The 20,695-nt window shown below is 39.4% G+C and overlaps 2 protein-coding genes across 4 annotated transcripts in view; both read left to right on the forward strand.

The window, feature by feature from the left end:
• ncapg2 (non-SMC condensin II complex, subunit G2) overlaps window positions 1-14,585 on the forward strand; it is a 91,549-nt gene extending 76,964 nt beyond the window's left edge. For both annotated transcript variants that reach the window (XM_060825610.1, XM_060825611.1), the window contains exons 24-28: window positions 5,068-5,211; window positions 6,636-6,739; window positions 8,330-8,430; window positions 12,894-12,993; window positions 14,077-14,585. In XM_060825610.1, the coding sequence (XP_060681593.1) occupies window positions 5,068-5,211; window positions 6,636-6,739; window positions 8,330-8,430; window positions 12,894-12,993; window positions 14,077-14,128 (501 nt within the window). In that variant the 3' untranslated portion in view covers window positions 14,129-14,585. The remainder of the gene's footprint in view (window positions 1-5,067; window positions 5,212-6,635; window positions 6,740-8,329; window positions 8,431-12,893; window positions 12,994-14,076) is intronic.
• A 4,532-nt stretch (window positions 14,586-19,117) lies between these two features.
• Window positions 19,118-20,695, forward strand: part of ptprn2 (protein tyrosine phosphatase receptor type N2) — a 956,995-nt gene continuing 955,417 nt past the window's right edge. For both annotated transcript variants that reach the window (XM_060825120.1, XM_060825121.1), the window contains exon 1: window positions 19,118-19,362. In XM_060825120.1, the coding sequence (XP_060681103.1) occupies window positions 19,281-19,362 (82 nt within the window). In that variant the 5' untranslated portion in view covers window positions 19,118-19,280. The remainder of the gene's footprint in view (window positions 19,363-20,695) is intronic.

Consider the following 20,695-nt stretch of genomic DNA (forward strand, 5'->3'; position numbering starts at 1 on the left):
ATGTCATTTATCTCAGTCCCCGACGTTGTTATAGGGGTATCTATGGGAGCATTCTGCATCCAACCATCTTCAGTTGCTTCATCTGTCTCACTTACCAAAATAAGGTCAGAGATGAGGAGGCTTGCTGATGGTTTCAGTGTTTGGTGTTGCAAGGCTTTGGATACTGAAACTGACCATGCCTGTACACAGCAAGAAATAGGTGCCATTCTGGCTGGGCTCATAAGTAGCAAATACGTTTATCCTGTAGAAGTGGCAGGTAATGTCACTTCCTTCTAGCCATCTCCTTTAACATTCAAATGCAATACTATTCCTCACTTCACTACCCTTTGTACTTTGGTTGGTATAATTGACCAGTAACTGAACTGTAGCAGCCATACAAGTAGTGTGGCATTTAATACAGGTCAGCAGCTGATCATCTTTTTGCAACTAACTCCCCTCCTAATTCCTCATCGTTTGAGCACAACTCAAAGCCTGGCTGCAATTTACAATACTGAGAGCATGGTTCTGGAAAATCACAGCAGGTCAGGCAGCATCCGAGGAGCAGGAGAATCGATGTTTTGGGCATAAGCCCTCCATCAGGAAACATCAATTCTCTTGCTCCTCGGATGCTGCCTGACTTCCTGTGCTTCTCCAGCACCACACTCTTGACTCTGATCTCCAGCATCTGTAGTCCCCACTTTCTCCTGCAATTTACAACGTGCAAGTCAGGAGTGTAGATAACGGCAGTTCCAATAAACCTGCTAGCATCCACTATTAGTTGGCATTCCTTATTGCCTTTTATAAACATTCAATCCTTCCTCCACTGACATGTAGTGCAGCAAAGTGTAACATCGATACTTTGATAGCACTTCCTAAACTCAAGATCTTTACCATCTGGAAGGAACAAAAATAAACCTCCAAATTGCACACCATCCTGATGTTAATCTTTATCAGTGTTTCTTCACTGTCATTGGGCCAAACTCATGCCATAGCAACTTTTTGGATGTACTTAGTCATAGAGATGTACAGCATGGAAACAGATCCTTTGGCCCAACTTGTCAATGATGACCAGATATTCCAACCTCATCTAGTCTCATTTGCCAGCACTTGGCCCATATGCCTCTAAATCCTTCCTATTCATGTACCCATCCAGATGCCTTTTAAATGTTGCAATTGTACAACCGCCACCACTTTCTCTGCCAGCTTCCTCTGCATGAAAATGTTGCTCCTTAGGCCCCTTTTTATATCTTTCCTCTCTCACCCTAAACCTACACCCTCTAGTTCTGGATTCTCCCACCTCAGTGAAAAGACTTTGTCGATTTACCCTATCCATACCCCTCATGATTTTATAAACCTCTGTAAGGTCGCTGCTCAGCCTCCAACAGCCCAGGGAAAACAGCCCCAGCCTGTTTAGCCTCTCCCTATAGCTCAAATCCTCCAACCCTGGCAACATCCTTGTAAGTCTTTTCTGAACCCTTTCAAGTTACACAACATCTTTCCAATAGGAAGGGGACCAGAATTGCACGCAACATTCCAACAGTGGCCTAATCAATGTCCTGTATAGCTGCAACATGACCTCCCAACTTCTATACTCAATACTCACCAATAAAGGAAAGCATACCAAACGCCGCCTTCACTATTCTATCTGCCTGCGACTCTGCTTTCAAGGAGCTCTGAACCTGCACTCCAAAGTCTCTGTTCAACACTCCCTAGGACCTTACATTAAGTGTATAAATCCTGCTAAGATTTGCTTTCCCAAAATGCCGCACCTTGCATTTATCTGAATTAAACTCTATCTGCCACTCCTTAGCCCACTGGCCCATCTGATCAAGATCCCATTGTAATCTGAGGTAACCTTCTTTGCTGTCCACTACACCTCCAATTCTGGTCTCATCTGCAAACTTACTAACTATACCTCCTATGTTCATATCCAAATCATTTATATAAATGATGACAAATAATGGACCCAGCACCGATTCTTGTGGCACCCCACTGGTCATAAGCCTTCAGTCTGAAAAACAAACCTCTGCCACCACCCTCTGTCTTCTAATTTTGAGCCAGTTCTGTATCCAAATGGCTAGATCTCCCTGTATTCCATGAGATTGGTTAGCAAGGTTCAATCTCCCAATGGGAATCTTGTCAAACACCTTACTGAAGTCCATATAGATCATGTCCACCACTCTGCCCTCATCAGTCCTCTTCATTACTTTTTCAAACAACTCAATCAAGTTCGTCAGACATGATTTCCCACACACAAAGCCATGTAGACAATTCCTAATCAGTCGTTGCCTTTCTGACATATGCTTCTTTCTTTTTATTTAATCAAACCCTCAATTTCTCCAGTCATCCAGCATTCCCTACACCAACCAGCCTTTCCTTTCACCCTAACTGGAATCTACTGGTCTCTGGACTCTCATTATCTCATTTCTGATGGCTTCCTGTTTTCCAGCTGTCCCTTTACGTGTGACCATCTGCACCCAATCAGCTTTTGAACGTTCTTGCCTCATACTGTCAAAATTAGCCTTCTTCCAATTTATAGCTTCAACTGTTAGATCTGGTCTCTCCTTTTCCATCATTATTTTAAAACTAATAGAATTATGGTCGTTGGCCCCACTGACACCTCGGTCACCTGCCCTGCCTTATTTCCCAAGAGTAGGTCAAGTTTTGCACCTTCTCGAGTCAGTACATCCACATACTGACTCAAAAAATGTTCTTGTACACACTTAATAAATTCCTCTCCATCAAAACCCTTAACACTATGGCAGTCCCAGGCTATAGCAGGGATTTTTAATTTTCTAAAGATATTCTTAGAGATAACTGAAATCTCCTTACAAATTTGTTTCTCAATTTCCTGCTGGCTGTTGGGGGTCTTTAATACAATCTCAATAAGATGATTATCCCTTTCTTATTTATCGGTTCTACCCAAATAACTTCCCTGGATATATTTCCGGGAATATTCTTCCTAAGTACAGCTGTAATGCTATCCCTTATCAAAAACGCCACTTGCCCTCCTCTCTTGCTTCCCTTTCTATCCTTCCTATTGCATTTGTATCCTGGAACATTAAGCTACCAGTCCTGCCCATCTCTGAGCCACGTTTCTGTAATTGGTACGATATCCCCTTTCCATGCTCTGCGTTCATCTGCCTTCCCTGTTAGACCTCTTGCATTGAAATAAATGCAGTTTAATTTATCAGTCCTACCTTGTTCTCTGCTATGTTCCTGACTATTTGACTCACTTGTTTTCTCAACTGTCCCAGTCTCAGATTGATATCTTTCCTCGGTATCTCCCTGGGACTCTTTCTTCCCCCCCCCCCCCCCATTTCCTCAACAGTTTAAATCCTCCTGGGCAGTTCTGGCACACTTCCCTGCCAATATATTAGTCCCCTTCCAATTCAGGTGCAATTCATCCCTCTTGTACAGGTCACTTCTACTCTAGAAAAGATTCCAATGATCCAAAATGTGAATCCTTCTCCATACACTAGCTCTTCAGCTATGCATTCATCTGCTCTGCTCTATCCTATTCCTATGCTCACTAGCTTGCAGCACCGGGAATAATCTCGACATTACCACTCTTGAGGATCTGAGTTTTAAATTCCTGCCTAACTTTCTATATTCTCCCTTCAGAATCTCATCCTATGTCATTGGTACCAATATGTGCAAAGACCTCCTGCTGGTCCCTCTCCCCTGCGAGAACGTTCTGCACCCTCTCAACACACCATTCTGATTTTTTGCTGCTGGCCGCAGAAATGTCTGTCTGTGTCCCTGACTCGAGAGTCCCCTAACGCAATCGATCGTTTGGAACCCAATGTACCCCTCATTTACATTAGAGCCAATAGATATCAGAAACTTGGCTGTTCGTGCTACATTCCCCTGTAAGTCCATCACTCCCTATGTTTTCCAAAACAGCGTATGTGTTTGAAATGGGAATAGCGACAGAAGACTTCTGTGCACCCGCCTATCTCTCTTACCTTTCTTGGAGTTAAGCCATCTGCCTGACTCTGTCTGCGGCTTTTCTCCCTTCCTGTAACTGCCATCCATCACAACCTCCTAGTTCTTGTAAGTTTCTCATTGCCTCTAACTGTAACTCCAACCAATCCATTCGATCTGTCAGGATTCGCAACCAACAATATTTATTGCAGATATAATCCTCAGTAACCCTTAAACTCTTCCAAAACTCCCACATTCGACAAGAAGAGCATATCACTCTACTAAAGGGTTATTTTGCTCGTTCCAATCTACAGACCAAGTAAATAGCACTGTCTTATTGCTGTACAAAACACTGCTCCAAGCTAACTTAATACTTGTGACTTGTATTTTTAAAATTCCGTCAGCGGCCGATCCCAATACAAACTTATAATCAGGAAAGAACTCACTCTACTCACTAATGAAAATTTACAGCAAAGTTATACTTAAAACTATTTACTTATGTGTTTCTGTGCTGTGACCTCTCCCAAACAAGTTCCTCCAAGATCAGTTGTGAATTTTGCTGTTTTGGTTTTCCTAGATACACTCTTGTCCAGCGATGCCTGAATTCAAACAATAAAGGCCTTAACTGCACAGATTCACTGCTGTGTCAGCAGTGTGGGTTTCTTCTCTTTCTCCCTTACAAACCACGTGCCTGCTGCCTTTGTCTGTCACCCTTTTAAAAGTGCTATTGTTCTGACTTTTTTTTTCTCCAAAATTCCAAAACAATTGCAACAGTGTATAAAACAGTAATTGCTGCTCCTGGAATTCGAGAAAATCACCTCCAATATCTAATATACCTGAAAAACAGAGCAGCCTTTTACAGCTAGAAATTTTTCCTGTCTTCTATCTTAGATTACTCAGAATCCTTACACTGCCAAGATTCAACAAAGTGGTTCATCGTCATCTACCTTGAATATTTATACATGAGTAATGAATTTGACCTCGCCAGGAGCACTTGCATTCCATGAATGAATGAAATAAGCATTCTGAACTGTGGAATTATTCCTAGGTCAATTGCGTTGCTTTAACAAATTTAATTTTGTTCTGTAACTTGTAAGTTATGTATTTCAAGGAATTTTGCTTTCTACTGATATGACAGAAAAGGGCATTTTTTTTTTCAAGATTCTTGAGTCTATTCAGTCTGTTATTGGAGAATTCATCAGTGCTGTTCACACCTGGCATGGAACCCATGAAGCAGTTCAACAAGAGATACTTTCAACACTTCTGGCTGCAATGCTGGCTGAAACCATTCATTCTTTAAAAAAGGTAAGCTTGAAAAGTATGGCTCAATGTACTATTATATCGCTTATCTACCATGTTTTAGCAAAGTTGGGTAATTGTACTGTACTTGGCCTGTTTCATTGAGCTTTAGGATGTCTTATTATGCATCACACAAGTACAACAGAGAGGGGGCTACTTGGCTGATGTAGTTCATTTCTTCAATCCACGATGAGGTCATGCCTAATCTTCCTGATTGAGTTGAGCTGTCTAGCAATGTAGGCTGAATAAAATGTAAGTATTGCAAATGATGCTGGTGGTTATCTGGTGGCTGATATTTAGAAGTAAATGTACATTAATTGAGTTGCTGCATTCCCTGTGAAATATAAAGTAGTCTTTTCAATTAGTGCTCTGCAAAAACAACTATATTTATTGCTCTTCCACAGTTAAGTGATTTCCATCTGTACAAAAGCATTTTCCTGGAAATTACAGGCATTCTGAATGTCACTATAACATTGAAAATCATTGGAGATGGGTCTTGCATATTGAATTGTGAACTTTTTTTTGTCGGTACGTGTTCAGAAGCATCACATGATTTGGAGCAAGTCCAATACACTCCGATGATCTCCTGTTCCGGTTTTCTGGCATCTGCATATAACATACTGTTTGTATGTAATAGCTATGTGCATTCAACTCGGATTTCCTGTCCTTATTTCGTATGACTTCAGTGATTACCTTGCAAAGCTTACAATAATTTGGGAAGGGCAGTGGTCAGTTGTAACACATTTTTCTGCATTACAAACTGAAGAGCTGAGAGTTAATAACTAAGGCACTAATTGAATTGTTTCAACATGCTAACTGGTTAGCATACTCTACCTATTGTGCAGTGAATATTACCTAAATTTGTTTGGTATGTAATAGATGTAATGAATATTGAATTGCTGCAAATTATAATTCTTAAACTGGCCATTTGATTGATTTAGGTCATTTTTATGATTATTAGTTAAAGGACCATTTGTGCTAATTTCATAATTAGCAAAACTATTATGTACTGATTAGTGTTTTCTGTACAAATTACTATCCAGTTTACATTATGAGCTCTATAGAGTATGCTACTTAAAGATACAATCTTGAATGAAATGAATTTCAGCACTTATGTAACAAAATGTTCGAATTGGGATCTTTTGACAATACATAATTTTATTTGACTAGTGAGTTCAGCAATAGTTACTGGAACCAAGCTTCCAAAATATTTTTAAATATAGTACAATAAAAAAAACTGTCATCTCTTGAATGTGTAGAGAAGCCTCGATATTTTAAACACAGATGTTTGTTATTTTCTAAATTATACATAAGTTGATTAAAAGAAAATATTTTGGAAGCTTGGTTGTTGGAATTTCAGAAGTCATGATTTATACTCTTCATAAATTTATTCTTTTATCTAATTCCTCAATGTGTATTTTCAATTTTAGAAATCTGATCCAGAAGATGTTGTTCCACCTGAAACCACTGATGACCTGCCACTACTTTCAAGCTACTTTCTGGCCATTGTGTTAAAATATCCTGGTGTGATGAAGTAAGATTAAATTAAGTAACTGATGGCTAACTAGCAATTAGTAACAATTAAGAGTGGTGTTTTTATTTCATTTCTAGGAAACATTATTATGTTATTTATGAGACAAGATTATGTTATTTCTTTAAAATTGAAAGAATAGAAACCTATCTATATATTCTTGACTTTTTCTTTCATTAGGTGTAAACCAAAGATTGCAGTTTGCCACAAAATCATTGAGACAGTATTTTTTATTAGCCACTGCTGAGTGTATTGTATATGTTTGTTTTAAACTGTTATGGTATATTGAATATGAGCAGTACCTCAATTCAATTCGTGTTAACACTGAGCCACGATGTAGCTCAGAGAGCAATTTACTTTTTATTCTATCATGTATTTTGAGTTTCTATTAGGCTATAGTCACGCTTACTTAATAAATACCAGTAAAGGTTTAGATGTTGTTTTGTGTTATTTGGGTCAAATTCAGTATTGTCATCTTTAATTGCAATTTGCTGTGTCAACCAACAAATGCTTTAAGTACTGTTCATAGATGCATAGAGATGTACAGCATGGAAACAAACCCACGGTCCAACCCGTCCATGCCGACCAGATATCCCAACCCAATCTAGTCCCACCTGCCAGCACCTGGCCCATATCCCTCCAAACCTTTCCTATTCATATACCCATCCAAATGCCTCTTAAATGTTGCAATTGTACCAGCCTCCACCACATCCTCTGGCAGCTCATTCCATACACTTACCATTCTTTGTGTGAAAAAGTTGCCCCGTAGGTCTCTTTTATATCTTTCCCCTCTCACCATAAACCTATGCCCTCTAGTTCTGGACTCCCCCACCCCAGGGAAAAGACTTTGCCTATTTACCCTATCCATGCCCCTCATAATTTTGTAAACCTCAATAATGTCACCCTTCAGCCTCCGAAGCTCCAGGGAAAACAGGCCAGCCCGTTCAGCCCCTCCCTATAGCTCAAATCCTCCAACTCTGGCAACATCCATGTAAGTCTTTTCTGAACCCTGTCAAGTTTCACAACATCTTTCCGATAGGAAGGAGACCAGAATTGCATGCAGTATTCCAACAGTGGCCTAACCAATGTCCTGAACAACCGCAACATGACCTCGCAACTCCTGTACTCCATACTCTGACCAATAAAGGAAAGTATACCAAACGCCGCCTTCACTATCCTATCTACCTGCGACTCCACTTTCAAGGAGCTATGAATCTGCACTCCAAGGTCTCTTTGTTCAGCAACACTCCCTAGGACCTTACCATTAAGTGTATAAGTCCTGCTAAGATTTGCTTTCCCAAAATGCAGCACCTCACATTTATCTGAATTAAACTCCATCTGCCATTTCTCAGCCCATTGGCCCATCTGGTCATAATACTGTTCTGTGGTTTCTTTGACCTGTTTCAAAGAACACATGCTGATCATTACTTGAATGTGAAGAACATGTTAAGCTCTAGTCAAATAGCGAATATATATTTTTAAAAATCTTTTCTGTTTTAAAATCGGATTATTCTCTACTTAAATAACTGAATCAGTATAAATTATTGTTTCTACCAGAAAACGGCTGGTAATAATTATTGCCCATCTCTTTAGATCATTTTTAAATGAATTAATGGACTGCATAAATTCTGAAGCAATACAAGGAGTTGTGGGATTGGTGGCTGCTCTCTATATCCTGCTTGTACTTAGTAGAGGTAAGTTATACATCATCAGATTTATATGGACGCAAGTTTCACTTATGTAGCATAATAGAACTGTAAACATATTTCAAGTAACCTGGGAATGATGAATGCAGTCCTGTGATTGTAGATGAGCTGTGTCATCTGGTCCACTACCTTATTGAATATACTTACAATTTTCAAATGAACTTGGGCAGTTTTTCAAAAGATGCCAAACAACTGCTCTGGTTCTTTTATCAGTCTTTATGTTTTTCAAAAAGCGATACATAGAATTACATATTTACAATTATATTTTGCCATTGACATACACTTGAAGCTTTGTCACTGTTGTAATGTCAGAAAAGCATCTGTTGTGGATATCTCCTTTTTTTTTTGCTTTCAAAAGTGAAGGGGTTGGTGCTGAAAATGATGAAAATAATGCTAATAAATTCTCAGAGTCAGATAGCATGGAAGCGGATGCTTCAGTCTAACTCGTCCATGCCAACCAAGTTTCCCAAACTAAAGTAGTCCCACAGGTCTCTGTTTGGCCCTTATCCCTCTAAGTCTTTCCTATTCACAGCCTGTCCAAATGTCTTTTAAATATTGTAACTGTACCACTTCTTCTGGCAGTTGATTCCACATCTGAACCACTCTCTGAAGATATTGCCCTTCAAGTCTCTTTCAAATTTTTCTCTTCTCGTCATAAAAATATGCCCCCTAGTTTTGAACTCCCCTACCCTTGGGAAAAGACGTTTGCTGTTCATCTTCTCTATGCCCCTCATGATTTTGTAAACCTCTATAAAGGTACCCCTCAACCTCCTACACTCCAATGAAAAATGTACCAGATTGGAAACGAGTTTTTCATAGCTAGTTTTGGTAAAATGTGGAAAGCAGTCATCATCATCATCATCTCGCTCCTGCCACATTTGTGCTCCAACTAGATGAACAAAACTGACCAAATCCTTCTGAAGTAAACTCAGTACAATAAAGCTAAATGGTGCCTCATCTCACCCGTTCAATGTGCTGTCTATAAAGTTTCCAGAAAAATTTTCTGAACCTTAGAATGTATTTTATTGGATAGGCAGGACTTCTACCACCAGAATCTTATAGTGGTCCAATAGTGGTCAATTAAGTGTCTGAAAGACTGCTGGACTTCCTCACACTTGTTGAAGGTTCTATGCTGCTTCTCAAAATACTAACTAGGACCCTCATTGACCTAACAGTAATTTTGCTTTCAAATGTATGATTGGTTTTAGCTGGGGGCCAATCGGTTTAGAACCTACTATAGGAAGCTCACTTGCTATCCTCTTGGGCTATCTGTATGGATTGTTAATGTGTATTGGCCGGTGACGAAATCTCAAGTAAAGCAATAGTGTGCTTCATATGCAGTGTAAACATCTGGAAAAGGTCTGAGACATACTTTACTTTTATGAATGGATGGTTGAGATGAATATAGATCCTTCTTCCAAGTGCAAAACAGCATATTTTAAAAACATAAGGAACTAATAATAGATATAGAAGTCATCCGGAGAGTGTCCACCATTCCCCTCCTCCTGCACCCCAGCCCCAATGCACGTGCACGCACGCACACAACACAATCTTTGAGCTTGCTCCTCCATTGTATATGATCTTGGGTGATCTGCCTCAATGCCACTCTCCATCCTCCTATATAGCATAATCCTGACATTAATGATATTTGACAAGATTTATAGCTCAGGTGATGATAAGTATATAAGTTAGCTCGCTGGACTGGAAGATTTGGTTTCAGACATTTCGTCACCATACTAGGTAACATCTTGCAGAAAAAGCAGTCCTAGTCAGAGGATCAAACAACAATTACAAAGATGTGAGTAAAAAAACTTCCTTGCAGAATTTGAATCCACATGAAAAAATAACGTTTTTTCAGAGGAAATACAGCAGACCATAAAACAAGCTATTGCAAAAACGGTCAAAAAAAGGAAGGAAACACACTTAATGCTAAATATAATAAAGCCTTAGGAAGGCTTAAAAAAGACAAAAACATTATAATAATTCCTACAGACAAGGGACACATGACATTCTTTTAAACAAATCCGACTATCTTGAAAAGGCAAATGCTCTGCTTGCAGCAGGTGGCAATGACCTGACCCCACAACCAATAAACAGAATCTCATCTTTTCTAACAGGACTTCTAAAATCAGGAGAATTAAACAGGACAGATTTCCAAAATATAAAACCAGATGGGTCCAACACACCACGCTTCTAATGGATTACCAAAAATACACAAACCTGGGGCTCCCCTCAGACCCATAGTCTCCCTACCTGGTTCACCAACATACAGGCTAGCCAAGGAACTCCACCAAAAACTAAAACACCTAATTGAAGATTCATGCCACTCCATTCACTTCACCTAAGGATTCCTGAGCACTATCAAAGACGTCAAGATAGAAGAGGACAAAATACAGGTCTCCTTTGACATTACAGCCCTTTTTATATCAAGTAACATCGACTTGACCAAGGAAACACTGGCATCACTACTGGGAAAACCAGGACCACAAACACCAGACAGCACCAACTTCATCAGCCAGGACAGCATCCTCAAGCTAGTGTTCCTGTGCATCACCACCCATTTCATATTCAAAAACAAAACCTATAAACAAGTCAATGGAACACTCTTGGGATCACCAATATCAGGTCGCCTATTGGAAGCAGTGATGCAGAAACTTGAACAAGCTGCCCTCCCATCTATCCAACCCAAACTTTGGGTCTGCTATTTAGAGGACATCTTTGTCATTACAAAACCGAACAAATTAGAGGAAACATATAACACCATTAACAATATCCTGACAGGCGTAAAATTCACAAAAAAGGAGGGGAATGACCACAGACTTCCATTCCTAAACATGACAGTTGAAAGTACAGTTAACAGAGTTTAAAACCAGCATCTACTGAAAAACAAACACAGACCAAGTACTTAGTTTCAGAAGTAATCATCCCAGTACCCACAAATGGAACCACATCAAGACATTATTTCAATGAGTTACATCACATTGCAGCACCCAAGAACTACAAAAAGCAGAAGAAAAATATCTATGCAAGCTTTTCAAGAAAAACTGATACCTAATAAACACAATCCGCCAATTCCTCAGAAAGAAACCCAAAAAAGCAGATACAATGCAAACAAAAACTACAACCTTACATCAAAAACATATCAGAAATTACTTCCAAACTACTCAGATCCCTTGGCATCATGGTAGCCCACACACCTACCAACATATTTAAAATAGCAACTAATGAAACTAACGGATCCATTAGATACTACCGACAAATCTAACGTCATTTACAAGATACCATGCAAGAACTGTAAAAACACTACCTCAGACAAACAACCAGGAAACTTGCCATCAGGATACATGTACACAAAATTAGCCACTAAAACATGACCCACTCTCATTAGTTTCCATCCGTACAGACAAAGAAGGACACCACTTTGACTGGGACAACACACACATCCTAGGACAGGCGAAACAAAGAATGCACAAGAACTCTTAAAGGCGCGGCATGATGGATTTCTAACCAGAACTCCATCAGTAAACACATTGATTTAGATCCTATCGACTTTCCCTTTCTTAAAAAAACGGAAATGATACCACCCACCTTAAGAAACCAAGACCTATACATAGAGAGGTGGGACATGCCACCAGTGCTTCACCGGGGGCTCTCACTGATGATCTTACCTAGTATGGTGACAAAATGTCTGAAAACCAATCTTCCAGCGCAGCGAGCTAACTTGCATACGTAATCCTTCTGTCTCAATAGTTCTTTCACCTTGATTTCCTTTTGTGGAGACATATGCAGTTCAAAACTTGGTTCTGCGCTAAGGAAAATAGTCAACTCTGAAAATAGTTCCAGTGGCTTATCTTGAAACCAGTGTTTAGTGGATCAGATCTAAGTTACCGTATGTAGCCAGAAGGAAATGCTTTATGAAACAAGTCATTACTAACTTTTCCTTCCCGGTTTTGTGTAACGATTGCTGTTAACAGATCTGTTCTCTTCATAACTGTGAATTAACTGTTTTCCTAGTATCTTTTCCTTTTGTTTGTATGCTTTTCTCGTCTGAAAACTATAGGAGTGGACAAAATGTATCCTAGTTTCCCTATTCATTTAAAAAGCCTTACTTCAAAAATTGGTCTAGGCACCATATCAGTATTCTTATGATTTTAAATGCAACGGTGTGACAAATTGGAGACCTCTACAGGGATTGAAGTTGGATTTTCCATAAACTCTCATTAATGTTTCTGAAACGACAAAAGGGGCTAATTTATCCAGTATAAACATCTTGTCTGTTTTCCTTCTCTAAATTTATGTATTTTTTTCAGTTGGAGAGGATTTAAAATATATGGCAGTATATTTGAAAACCAATCTCTTGATTAAGCCTATTAGTGTATTGATTTGATCTTTTTAAATAAAACTTGGGGAGCATCCATTTCCAGTTTCTAAAGGCAACTTATTTCGTGCAGGTAAAGTGACAAGAACTGCAGTCAAAGAGACAGCAGTAGCCATTCACATGAAGTTTCAGTGTTATAATGGAGTAGCAACAGAGTTGAGTGACATTGAAAGGTATGATTTTAAAAATGTTTATGCCACAAGTATTTTAAGCATTTTCTCTTCTTTAAAACATATCTACAATTATGCAGGAAAAACCATGCATTCTAATTTAAAATGGATGCCAAGTAACGTTATCCAATTTGATGAATTACAAAAATGGTGTTTCTTTCCTACAACAGAAGTAACTATATAGTTCTAAATATTGAGATAATAATATCGAAGCTTTAATGCTAAATAGTCAGTCTATTGATAAAGCATACTTGATGTTGGGTGTATTCAGTTTTGTCTCGTAAAAACAGTACTGATCTAAAGCAGAAAGGATGTGATGTTATTCCATTTCTAATATTTGGAATAATGTAAGATGTAATGTATTTAAGTTTAAGATGATGCCATTAAAATGAGCTTCATTGGCCTGCGCTTTTTAAAATTGCAAACAAAGTTATATTGAACAAAAATAGGAGAGGCAACATTTGAGGACTTATAAATAGTTGTTGTACTAAGAATATAGAATGGCATTCAGAAGTTTTAATGTATTCACTCACGGGATGTGGATATTACTGGCTGGGCTGCATTTATTGCACGTCCTTAGTTGCCCTTGAAGATGGTGCTGAGTTATCCTCTTGAACTGCTGCAGTCCATGTGCTGTAGGTATCCCCACATTGCCAGTAAGGGGGAGATTTCAGGATGGTAGGTTTCCTTCTCTGAAGGACATTAGTGAACCAGATGGGTTTCACTGACAGTCAATAGTTTTGGGATTGGAACCTAGTCCCCAGAACATTAGCCAAGTTTCTGGACTAATAGTCCAGTAAAAATACCACTAACCCTGTCTTTCCTGTAAGAATATATAGCAGTTTGCATAGATAAGAGATGTAGGAATGATCGTTTTTTTAAAACATTTTTCCTATTGACTATTTCAATAACAATTTCAGTATGGGTTAATGGTTGCATAATGTTCAATAATATTTTGAAATTTAACATTGAGGAAAATGCATAATGTGCTTTGTTATGGGCTTCTACGTTTTGGGGCAGAATATAATTTAGCTAAAATGTGATTTGAAAACTCCATGTATTGAATTAGACTTTCTTGTTTTACAGAGCCTTGTACACCTCTTCAAACAAACATCTGGAAGATCTTTTACATTTGTAAACTTCCGCAGGTGCAAATGTGTTCTTTCTATTTTTTAAAATCTTCACATTGAATGTGAAAGTCGATGTAATAAAGCAGCAAAACATTTCATTTTTAAAAATTTTGCAATATGCCTTGTAGAAACATATCTGTACATATCTTCTCTAATGTGATTTAAAATTGTATTTGTAATGTATGAAATTTGGCTATTTAGTTTTGGATTCTTTCTAATTAGTATAAGGTGAAAGTACATGTACAACTCTTCTCTCACGTAAAAAAGAGGAATCTATTTTCTTATATTTTGAAATAATGAAAATAATGTCATTTTGTACTTTTATTCTGGTTTGCAATATTTTGCCAGGAGATGTCACTGAAACATACTATAATATTGTAGTGAGATCTGTAATGTCTAATGAAAGGCTTTATATTGAAAAATAGAAATTGCATTGCTAATGTTTAAAAATCTGTGTTTGGGAAATGAATTACCTTTTGTTATTTGAATTAAATAATGTAAAAAGTTTTGGTGAATATGTAATAAAGCTTTTAGTGGTTAAATTTGTGCTGTCCTCCTACTCTTCCCATATCATTTTCACTGTACACTTCTCAGTCCATTACCAGTTTTCCAAAATGCAAGCACAGTTTGAAGAGTGCCACTGCAAATCTCTGCCATCTTTTAGGAGAGGAGCTAACAGTTCTTGATGTCTTAAGGCCATTTGTTTTCCAAATGATCAAAATCCAAAATGTTCCCATGCAAGATTTTTTTGGTTTTTCTGCATCTTGGATATTTTGATCTCTTCTGCTTCAAGGAGCATTCATCTAATAGGTCTGTTGAATCTTTGCATTCGGGTTTATCTCATTTGTGCGACATTGGCATCCTGGCAAAGACCAGTATTTCTTATCCATACCCAGTTGTCGGAGAGAGGGGCAAACCATCATCTTCTTTACAGTAGTGCAGATGTATCAGGAGGGAATGTGTGACAGTAAAGGAACTGTGATTATGTTTGTAATTCAGGATGATTTTGAACTTGGAGTAGAGATTTCAGTTGGTGTTATTCTCACATGCCTGCTGTTGCTGGCAAGTTGCTGCACTGTACCTTTATGTTGCTACTGTGGTTAGTCTGCCATTCAACTCTGTTTTGTGTAGTGATAAGTTTCTTGGGTGTTGGGGGGTGGGGGTTGGAGCTGCATTCGTCTAGGTCTTTGGGGGATATTCTCTCTCATACTGACTTATACCTTTTTAGATGGTGGACAGGCTATGGTGAGTCATATACAGAATTTCTAACTTGCTCTTCTGACCACAAATAATTGAACCAAGTCAGATTATGATAATTGATAAGTCACAATATTGTGAGGAATTTAGCAATCGTAATTCTGTTGAATATGAAAGAGAGTTGGTTACATTCTCTTGAAAATAATCATTGCTTTAACACTCCACTTACTTGCCACACAGCAGTCTAAGCTGAATGTTATCCAGATTTTGCTGCATGCAGATGTGGACTACTTCCTCATCAAAGGAATTGCAAGTATAACTGAAGACCTTCATCAGTGAACATTGTCACCTCTAGCCCTGTGACTAACAAAGATGACTTGTTGAAGATGACTGGGCCTCGGACACTGCCCTGGAAACTTTGTGCAAATGGTACTCTGGAACTGAGATACCTGGGCTCCAACTTGCCATGTGTTACTCAAACCAATAGAAGGTTTTTTTCCCTGGTCTCATTAACTTCGATTTTGAATGGGCTGTTGCATGCAATATTTGATTAAAAGATGCTTTGATGTTAAGGGAACTCTTTTTTTTAATCCCATCTCTGAAATTCTGCTTTTGCCCTGAGTATTTTTGGTGGCTATAAGGAGGTGTATTATTGAGTGGTCCTAGTGAAACCCAAGCTCACAATTAGTGAACAGGCAAATAGAAGCAACATTAAGACTGGAGATCTGAAATAAAATAGTGCTATACTTTATAACAGTTTTTCTTTCAACAGATACTGAATAAACATTTCAACTGCAGTAAGCCTGTTACAATTGAAAGGAGCTGGAAAATATCAGCAGCTAAGGGGGTAGAGGAGCGGGTGGAACAGATGTTGAGGATGCACAGAATAAAAGACAAAGGAAGTGCTAAGCAATGTAGATGCAAAATAGTTTTTAGTGATTGTCATATTAAAAATATGCAGTCTTATCACTTTGCTGTGAGCAAATCCATGGAAACAACATTCTGTTTGGGGGGGGGGGGGGTTGAATAATCAAAACAGATGATAATGCTGATGCTTTGAAGTTGCTGGACTCAAATGTGCGGACTTGAAGGCTGGAAAATGAGCTGCAGTTCTTCCAGCTTGTGTTTGGCCTCGGAGAGCAGTGTTAGCATGTAAGTGTGATTGTGTATTGATACAGCAGGGCCTTTTGCGTAATGGCTATCAATTTTCAACTTCCTTTATTTCTGCAGAAGAGTCATATTACACCTACAACATTAACTCTGTTTCTCATTCCACTGATGTAGCCAGACCTTCATAGTTTTGTTTTTATATTAACACTGGCGAGAAGGTATTGCTTGAATGCTGTGTTGATGATTTCTACCATTTTATTGATTGATTGCAGTGCGCTTTTATTGGTTGAATTAGATTTGTGTGTAATATTCCTCAACAATCTTCCACCTTTTACGCATATATTAGAAAGGAATGGCAAGCTCTGGAGCACAGCGTGTAATAAAACCAGGATGTTGTCAGGACCCATGATCTCTGATTTTGCTGTATCCAGTTCCTTCATGCATTTCGTGATACATGAAGTGAATCCAATGGCTGAAAGCTGGCATTTGTGATGTCGGAGACCTCTGAATACCAAGATGGACCACAAGCTCGGTATTTCTGGTCGCAGATGGCTATAAAAGTTTCAACCTTCCTTACGTTTTCACTTGCATTGCAGGTCAGGCACAATTGATGATGGAAATCCTTTTGGGCCCATATCCTTCTGTTTGTTTGATTTTTCAGCACTTTTCACGATTGGATCTGCAGGACTGCATAGCTTTGATTTGATATCTGGGATGCAAGATTACTCAGCTGTGTCTATAGTGTCGTGCTTTTGCTGTTTACTGTGCACATAGTCCTATGTTTATAGCTTCATCAGATTGACACTTCATATTTGGGTGCTGGTGTTGCTCCTGATATGCTTTCCTCTGATCATTGAAACAGAATTTATCTCATGGTTGAAAAATAAAAAAACAAAACAAAAACATACGATCATGTAGTCAGTCAATGAATATAGTCAAGAGAAGCTGCCAATATACTTTTAACAAAAGATCACTGTTAATTACAAAGGGGGGGGGAACTTTCACTGTGCAAAAACTAGTTGAAGCAATCTCATTACAAATATCAGAAATTGAGATTCAACTTTCTTACAATCTTACAAAACTGCAACTTCAGCGCAGGGTCAGCTTGTCTCATGTGAATGTTCCATGTTCATTTAGCACAGCCGTAATTGGTTTGGAGCTTACTTCCTAATGCTTTCTAAACACTTTAAAAAACAAATATGGGTTTTCCATACCCTCGGTTGCCAGCATGCTTCTATTTTCCAAGCCGCTCAGGACCTTCTCCCAACCTTCAGAGAAAGGGAGAAAGCTCAAACTTAAGTGTCTTTTCATTTTGACTGAACCTGCACATTCTTTAAAGAACTCTACAAACTCTTTCTAAGTGAACTCATTTGTCTCATAGGAACTGGTGAGGGTCTGATTTTTCGGAGCTGATTTTTTTTTGGGGGGGGGGAGGTATTATCGTCAGGCTGCGATCATGAGAGAAACTATCACAACACAGCTCTCCATATTTTGACACAAATTTCCCAATGTCAATGGGAATAGTTTTACAACATCAGTTAAATTTATAATCTTTGTGAATCTGATGCTTGGGTTGATGCCTCGTTTAACAAGTCAATGTACTTTTCACCACTTAAGCTTCAAACATAAGGCTAATATGAATGTTTGAGAGGGAAATGAGAGCCACAAACCAATCTAATCTTGCAAGCCGTTTGCAAAGTATTCCCAGTCTGTCCATTGTTAACTAATTCCAGTTCATTATTTATCATTTAGTCCAGTGTAGTGTTTTGTTTCTAAAATGCAGTTCTAGAATGTTCCTGTGTTCTAGAATATTCCAGCTATTCATGTTTTTAAGACAAGTTCCTTTTTTTTCAAAATGGATCTCCTCTAATAACCTTTGGACCATATTTTAAGTATTTTTTTAAAATCCACCACTTTAAGTCTATATGCAATTTTTGCTCGTCTTGCATTTTTGAAACACTATGGTTAGTGCTGAAGCGATGGTTGATTGCCCGCCTGCTTACATTTTCTTAATATGTATTGCATTTTCAATGTTAACTATTCCCATGTTTTCACAATTTTTCTTTCCTCGCCTACCTGCACAATTTAGCTTCCAGTGTGCCGATAACTATGTCATATATCATTTCAAGCTGAACTTGACCTTTTTTCACTCGCTTGTTTTAATCCTCACGGTAGTTGCATTTGTGCACTGGGCAAATTGAAACGTGATCCGTCGGGGGGAATGCAGATTTAGACCGGCGTTGTAAGGTCACCAAAAGCAGGATGTTATGAGAAAGAAAACCACGAACCACAGTCCTCTGTGACTTTGGCATGATGTCCCAGTAGCTAAGAGCACAACACTGAACCCCGCCCAGGCCTAACTGTAAATATCAACTGAGAGATAAATTAACATGAGCCCACTGGGATCAGTGACCTACAAACGTGAACAGAAAACACGGAGGCAAAACATACAGTGCTGCAGTGAAGGATGCTGCACAAAGAGCTATCTGCCAATATGGAGCAGTTCCCTTCCAACCTTCCCCGCCCCTCGCTTTTAAAAAGACCTTTGCATTGGCACAGCCAGTCAATGGTGTGCAAGCTTTCTTGGCGCTGATATCAGTGCTGTGGGCGGGTTGGGCTCAGCTGATTGACAGGATGGGCCTGGTCCGGGGTTGGGTTGAATGACAGACGATCCGGGGCGGAGTGAGGAGGGCTCTCAGTCTGGCTGCCGGCTCGCTGTGAGCGCGGCGTGCCCATAGGGGAGACGGACATCGCCGCTTCCTTTCACCCCCATCACACCTTCCCTCTCCTCATCCCTCTCATCTCTCGCCCCCCCCCGGAATGGATTGTTAGTGCCAGTGCAATGGATGAAGAATGATGGAATTGTTCCACACCATCCTGCTGCTCCTATCGCTTTCCCACAGCCGCTTGATCGCGAGCGCCGATAGGAAATTCGGTGAGTTTGCCCGGGTGGTGTTGTTGGAAATAAAACGCTAATTTATGTGGAGTAATGAGAGCCTTTTTCCTCTTGATCGGTGCGGGTGCATCAGGTGGCGCACCCAGTGGTTGAGAGAAGAGGTGGACGGTTCTCCTTTGGTTATCTGGGCTACTCAGATGCGACAGAATTACAGGGTTGCAAGAAAGATGAGGGACAAGACACGATAAGCCTGCGATCAATCTCCGTGAAAAATAAGAGTGGGGTGGGGGGGTGGGGTGTAGTGTTGGTAGGAGTTATATTTGCATTCACTCGGTGTGTTTTGTAAACCATGTGTACAGAGCTAATGATGTCTGAAGATACTTGCCACTGTTTGGCTCCAGCAGAAATGTGCTGCTTTTTAAAAATGTTGCTGGTATTGAAACCTGAAAGGTGTCCAAGATTAGTCCCCCCCACCCCCCCCCCCCCCCCCGCTCATCGCCCCGAAACTTTCACATTTGCAAAATTGAAAAAAGTTTCAATCCCACCCCGTCCCCTAAAAACAAACTGTTTCGACAAATCATTATAAATGCTTCTAGTCCGACTGAATATTCACCCTTTCCCTTTGCAAGTGGAATTGATTGCACGTTGTGATTTATTTTATACTAGACGCTTTCTGGTACCCAGTCCGATGCACGCAGTTCGCTGTCGCTGGATGTGACAGGATTATTTTACCTGGGGGCTCATAAAAGTTGTAGCCAGTCGCCGAGATGTGAGTGTGGGGGCTGTGTTTCATGTTGACCATCCTCCGCCGAGATTTTGATCGAAATATCCAGATCCGAGTAAGAGAGTTAAGAACTCCATCCGAGAACACATCAATCCCCATAATATCCGTCAGACACAGGGTGAAGGTGAATTTAGGGCACACTGCTTTCATAACGGACTGCGTGTACACTTGTCAGGGCGTGATTTATTTGGCATTTGCACACTTTATTCTATGTCATTGTGCACGAATTACCTAAAATGCCTGACCTCGGATCTTGAGAGGGATTTGGCGCTTCACAGAACCTAAAGGCAAACAAACCTTTATGCAAGTTTAACAGCTCCATTAGCGTTATCTTATTCCGGCAGGTTGAGAACAATCGGCCCTCATTAGTGTAAAATATGCAACATTCAGAGTGTAATATGTACCGTAGGTATTGGAGAAAAGGCAAATAAACTCTTTAACCAACGAACGTTTGTTTAAAGGGTCCGTGTGTTGACAATAACAAGCAAACACCAAATTGTGTTTTCATTTTAATATTGTTAACGGTTATAGAGTCCTTTGTTAACGCACTGTTTTAAATTTAATTTAAGACATATTTAAGTGCACACC

Source organism: Hemiscyllium ocellatum, chromosome 5 (assembly GCF_020745735.1).
Source record: "Hemiscyllium ocellatum isolate sHemOce1 chromosome 5, sHemOce1.pat.X.cur, whole genome shotgun sequence".
NCBI lineage: Eukaryota > Metazoa > Chordata > Chondrichthyes > Orectolobiformes > Hemiscylliidae > Hemiscyllium > Hemiscyllium ocellatum.